The sequence below is a fragment of the Megalops cyprinoides genome, chromosome 3 (genome assembly GCF_013368585.1).
Source record: "Megalops cyprinoides isolate fMegCyp1 chromosome 3, fMegCyp1.pri, whole genome shotgun sequence".
In the NCBI taxonomy this organism is placed as follows: domain Eukaryota; kingdom Metazoa; phylum Chordata; class Actinopteri; order Elopiformes; family Megalopidae; genus Megalops; species Megalops cyprinoides.
In genome coordinates this window covers 5088215-5093677 of record NC_050585.1, presented here as the reverse complement: position 1 = coordinate 5093677, position 5463 = coordinate 5088215, and the positions used below count along the sequence as shown (strand labels likewise).

The following is a 5463-nucleotide window of genomic DNA, read 5'->3' as shown; positions in this document are numbered from 1 at the left end:
TGGAGTGTAGTCTCTGGTCCATTCAGTCTAACAGCTATAGCATGTCACACTTTGAGTAAGGAATTTTGCAAGTTTCTTTTTCATTCTTATGCAGAATGTTTTGTTAATTGGAATGACAGAATTCCAAACTGATGCAACATGCCATATTCCAATATGTTAAAAGACAAACTAGACAATTTTGGCACTTTTATTGTAATACTCTTCATTTTATCATTCAACCTTTCCTTGGTGTATTTTAGTGAATAAACAAGCAATGGGTGTTGGGGTGTTGGTGTTAAGAAAGAAAATATGCACCTTCATAACTCCTGAAAGAAAGCTTAGTATTTCACAGTGTCCTTAAGAAGAGCTTAATACATCTTTATTTCACATGGTTACATATATATAAAAAACATCAAGTAAGTCTTTCATAAGATAGAAAAGATTCAAGTGGGAATAGGGTGGCTCCACAACCGTAAGAAAAATGAAATGTATATTGTCATTACTTCCCCCAGGATTTTAATTCTAAGGGAGGCTTTTGGGAAATGTTTAGTCCTCATCTGCACCCCCTGGGTGAAGCGATTTGGTCCTATTGACATTTCAGCTACCCTGCCACACACCACCTCCCTTTGCTGGGTCAGTCCATTGGTGGGGGGGGGGGGGGGGTGGGTCTAGGCATATCTACATGACGGTGTCTCCTTCAATTCATGGTACCCCTGGTGGTTACAGTGCTCTGTGAAAAGACAGAGAGTGAAGTTAGGGGTGTGAGGACTGGCAGTTTATGCTTAATGTCATTTACCAATGCCATTTCCTTCAAGCCTCTTTTAGAATTAGAAATACTTGCCCCCCTCTCCTTTTAACTGCCATCAAGGTACATTTATATTACATCACTCTGTTTATGTTACATAATATTTAAATTCAAATGTAGAAATAGAAAACTGTGTATTTAGACAGTGTTTTCTTGATAAATATAAGCATTTCTAAAACTGAGAGAAAACTATGAATGTTGGCTACATAGTATTATTTTATTTCCTGTCATGCAATACAAGGTAATACTGTATGAAGGACAGACGATATTTATACACACATATATATATACATATATATGTTAATGACAAGTATCATAAGTTGCCATATAAATAATATTTTACGTCATACTTTCTTAATCACAGTTCACAGTGGTCTTAAATTACTAAGTGAAGTAATGTGGAAATATAATATTGTGTGACTGATGGGTCATTTGATGATTTTTTGAACATCCCATATGATATAAACAAAAATGCCCAACAGTATTATACGTTTGAGGACATAGATGAGGGTTACGGTACCAAGACTCAAATTTTCCTCTACCAGGGGCCTGTGGTCCACGCAGTTCACGCCGCTGACTCTGGCCCCACCCACGACGGTCATGATATCCACCAGGTTGTATTTGCCCTCCTCCCTTGCTTCCCGTATTTCCTCCTCCAGCTCCTCCCTCTCCTCGGCCGCTTCCTCCGCCTCCTCAGACCCGCCCCGCCCACCCTTGCCCCGGCCCCGCCCCAGCTGAGCGGGCGCCAGCGAGCACATGGCCCGCAGCCGGCCGTAGGAGCGCAGCTGGGAGACGTTGGCACGCAGGAAGAGGAGGAGCACGTTGAGGTCGTTGAGGGGGCAGCCCAGCTTGTGCCCGCTGATGAGGCCCAGCGAGGGCAGCACCTCGTAGAGGGACAGGAAGGTGGTGTCCCAGCAGAAGAGGCGCAGCAGGCTGAAGATGATGATGGGGGCCAGCAGGACGTAGATGGCGCCGTTGGCCACACTGATGACCTGGAAGACCAGCAGGCCGGTCATTTTGCACTGCACCAGCTCGGGCACCCAGGGCTGGTCCCGCAGCAAGCCCGTCCTCACAAAGCAGCTGAACTCGTCCTGGAGGAAGGCCGACAGGTGGAAGTAGACCAGGTAGAGGCAGGAGGCCGACATGAAGACCAGCAGCAGGAAGCCGCGCAAGAACAGCATGCTGACCAGGAAGTAGGAGTGGTGCTTGCACTGCATGTATCTCTCCAGCAGGGGGTACTCAAAGTAGCGTTTCCGCTTAGCTCTGTGGAATTCAATGCCGTTTCAGTCAAATTCATTTAGGATTTCTCCTCTTAAAACAACAAGCTATAAACAAAACTAGACATTATTATGATCTCAGGTTCTTGCCTAAAAAGTGTCTTATTTTCTCTTGTGCTGAGATGTGATTTTGGTAACTAGGTATACAACAAATGTTTTGATTCAAATGTTAGCTCATGTGCTCTCCACCATAATGTTTCAGACATTAAAAGTGACCCCATAATGAACTGATTTAATAATAACTGAAGTGGAATGGAGGGACTATCCACTGAAACAACAAGTACGGTAAGCCATCATCTGCGAGATGCACTTTTTGTGTAAAAAGATACACACAGCATTTAAAACTCAAAAACATTTGGTTCTATGAAACAAGCTTGGTTATTTCAGAATCAGGCTTGTATGTTGTAAAACATTTTATGTGTGAGTTTTGAGCCAAAAACACGCATAGTCTGTATGTCTGTGTGAACAAGGGTGACTAAAAAATATGGGCCGCTTTGGACGAAACCTGAAGGCGTGATTGCTTATGGGGACAGGGAAGAAATGGCTGAATTGTAGAATTGCAGAATTGCAGGGCTCAGCTTTGGCATTGTTAAGGGTGGCAGAGATACAGCATGTACAATATGGAGTGTCTGTCTGGTTATGTTTTTGTTTATTTCTAAGTGCATTCGTGTGGCGGGACACAAACAATGCACTTGGACAGGTTTTTTGTCAAACAGCAGAACAAACCCTGGCTAAAGCCTCAAGTCTCTGACCTCTGCAGCTCGGCTTGGAACTCCATCTGGTCGGGAGCTTGCTGCTGAAGCTCCAGGATGCTTTGGGCCAGCCGGACTGAGCGGTTGTAGGACTTGTCCAGCTCATCGATGATGAAGAGCAGGTCTGAACCCAGGTAGGGAGTCACCAGGTAACGCCAGATCAGAGCCGGCAGGTACATCATCACCGCCATGGCCAGTAGGGAGTATGGGAACATCTGAATGGAGTGGGATGGTAGAGCACATGGCGCAACATGTAATTATTGTAATGTGATTTTAGACAGGAGCCCAGCAAAACTTTGCTTTTTATACCCAGATTTACAAATACATGTTTTGTTTTAGACTGGCTGTTGAATACTTTTTTTTTCCTTTTAAAGTAGCATTGTACAGAATCATACTGACTATATATAAAATATTTCAGTTTTTTTTACCATTTGGAATCTATTCAAAGATTATGCCAGATTTACAATGTGATTGTTATCCTCAAAGCTTTAAGCTAAAATGACAATGCTTGAATTCAGGAGGAGGAAAAAGACTTGGCTGAGTTAAAGCACTGTCTTATGGTGAAGTGGTGGTTAGGCTGCAGTGGTTAGCGCTTACTTTGTGGACCCACAGCGAGCGCTCCTCAAAGTTTCCATCACTGTCAAACTCATGGTGCATGAGCGAGTCCCAGCAGTATGTGTCCACGTAGCTGGCCTGCTTGGCGGTGAAGTTGTTTGGAGGAAAACAGCTGATCTGTGGACCTGAAGTAACAAACACAAGCAGCGCACTTAGAGCTGCAAAGCTGATGAAAGCTTGTTCACATTGCATTGGGAGCTCAGCAGTAAAACACAACATGCAGTTTCCTCATCACTCATTAAAGGGAAATATAGCCAGATTTCTTTGTTTTTTTTTTTTCTATAGTATATGATTCTTTTTGAAGTGCCAGGTGTTTTTAAAAGGGTGTCAGCTGAAGGGAACCAAAGTCATCCTCCCCCCAAAAAAACATTAGACCTTGTCATTCAACTTTCATCATTTAAACCATGTGCCTCGTTCTGGCTTTAAATTTTTATTGAAAGAGTGAACTATCCTAAAGAGAGTGTTGCAAGCACATAACCAGCATGCACCAAGTGAAAGGTCTGTACCAGGCTTATTTATGAATACTTACGAAGTCCAACCAAACCCTTTCCCTAGGTTCAATTTTTCATTGACCCACCCTAGATGGATCTGAACGCATGGTTCTTTTTCTGGAATTGGCTAACTGTACACCATGCAGATGGTGAAACCACAGAGACAAACCGGTCACACCCTTCTAGTCCTCTACCATCAGAATCAGGCGAGCTGGGCGGGCGGGCGGGTGTGCCTTCCCCTTCCAAGGAAACTGGGAGAAACCCTCAGATGCTAACAAGAGCCCTATTTTTATGGGCAGCTTAATCAACGACAACCCCGTCCAAGAATTACACCAAACCCACAATTTGCTTACAGTACAAGCAAAGTGTCCACACCCACTGCCATTAAAGACTCTGCTCTCCACTGTGTCCTTTCCCTTAGAGCACTATATTTACACACACATGCAAGATATAATGCATCAAGAGAGACAGAAAGCTTCCTCCCCCTGGTGACTGACAGGCAACAGCAGTCTGGCCAATAAAACATTCTCTCCTACATACTTGCTGTTTTATCATTGCTTATTGTCATTGCTGTTCATTAACGTGTCTGTTGACATGATTATGCAACCCCATATGCCACATCTATTCAGTGTTCACACGCTAAACTTCCCCCAGCTGTTGCTGTAACAGTGCAAATCTCTGAAGTGGAGTCAGGAGCTTGTGATCAAATGCTAGACCTAACAGGATACATAAACAAACAGAGCGATAGGAGGGAGCCCAAAAAGTGTCATTAATCATACCACCCTTAATTAAAAGATCCACCCGTTTTACCCCAAGAAGATTACAGATAGTACTCAGGCTGGTTTTAATTATACCCTGCTGTCAGGCCCCCCACAACATTCTTAATCACTGCCCCACCCAGAGGCATTTGTAAGGACTGATCCCAGTGCAGTGCATGCAGAGATGTGGGCTCCTTGTCCTGGAGCTCAACTGAACTGAAGGACTCAGAGATACCTCTTAACCAGCAGCGGATTGATACCCATTGAGGTCCCTGTCCAAACAGTGACACCCATAAAGTAATTAAGACCCAAGTTTGGGCATTGATTGGCCACAGAAAGGCACCCCTTTAATTCCCACGACTCTTTCATGAATGGCTGGGCCGAGAGGCAGGAAGCTTACCCAAAGAGATCTCCCTGGCAAACGCCATGGAAACAAGCAGAAGGGGCAGACCGACAGAGATGAACTTGATGACCCTGTCGAGGGGCAGCTCCAGCTCCAGGGAGCGTGTCCGGTTGTCCCCTGCGCCCTCTCGGAGCAGGGCATCTGATAGCATGGCCTGGGCGGCCGTGTTAGCAATGGACATCCTGACGGCTGGAGGATGCCAGGGGAGGGACACAGAAAGAAAAACAGAACTACATCTTAAAGATTTGCCCACTGTAATAAAAGAGAATTAAGAATTAACAGTGGAATTTGAATTTTGAACTTGTAATAACTAAGGTTCAGCCAATGCTGTACACACACACACACACATACACACTCAAGTGTAATTTGGTTCCAACAATTTA

General features: G+C 44.5%; 1 protein-coding gene across 2 annotated transcripts; it reads right to left on the bottom strand.

The window, feature by feature from the left end:
• Positions 1-647: 647 nt before the first annotated feature.
• Positions 648-5261, bottom strand: panx3 (pannexin 3). Of its 2 annotated transcripts, XM_036523014.1 has the most exons (5): positions 5078-5261; positions 3411-3553; positions 2814-3028; positions 1305-2047; positions 648-709 (listed from the first exon to the last, which is right to left on the bottom strand). In XM_036523014.1, exons 1-5 carry the CDS (start codon positions 5259-5261, stop codon positions 648-650), a joined length of 1347 nt encoding a protein of 448 aa, XP_036378907.1. The 2 variants fall into 2 exon arrangements, with proteins under 2 accessions (XP_036378907.1, XP_036378906.1); XM_036523013.1 differs by lacking the exon at positions 648-709 and having other exon boundaries at positions 1213-2047.
• Between the last annotated feature and the right edge of the window lie 202 nt (positions 5262-5463).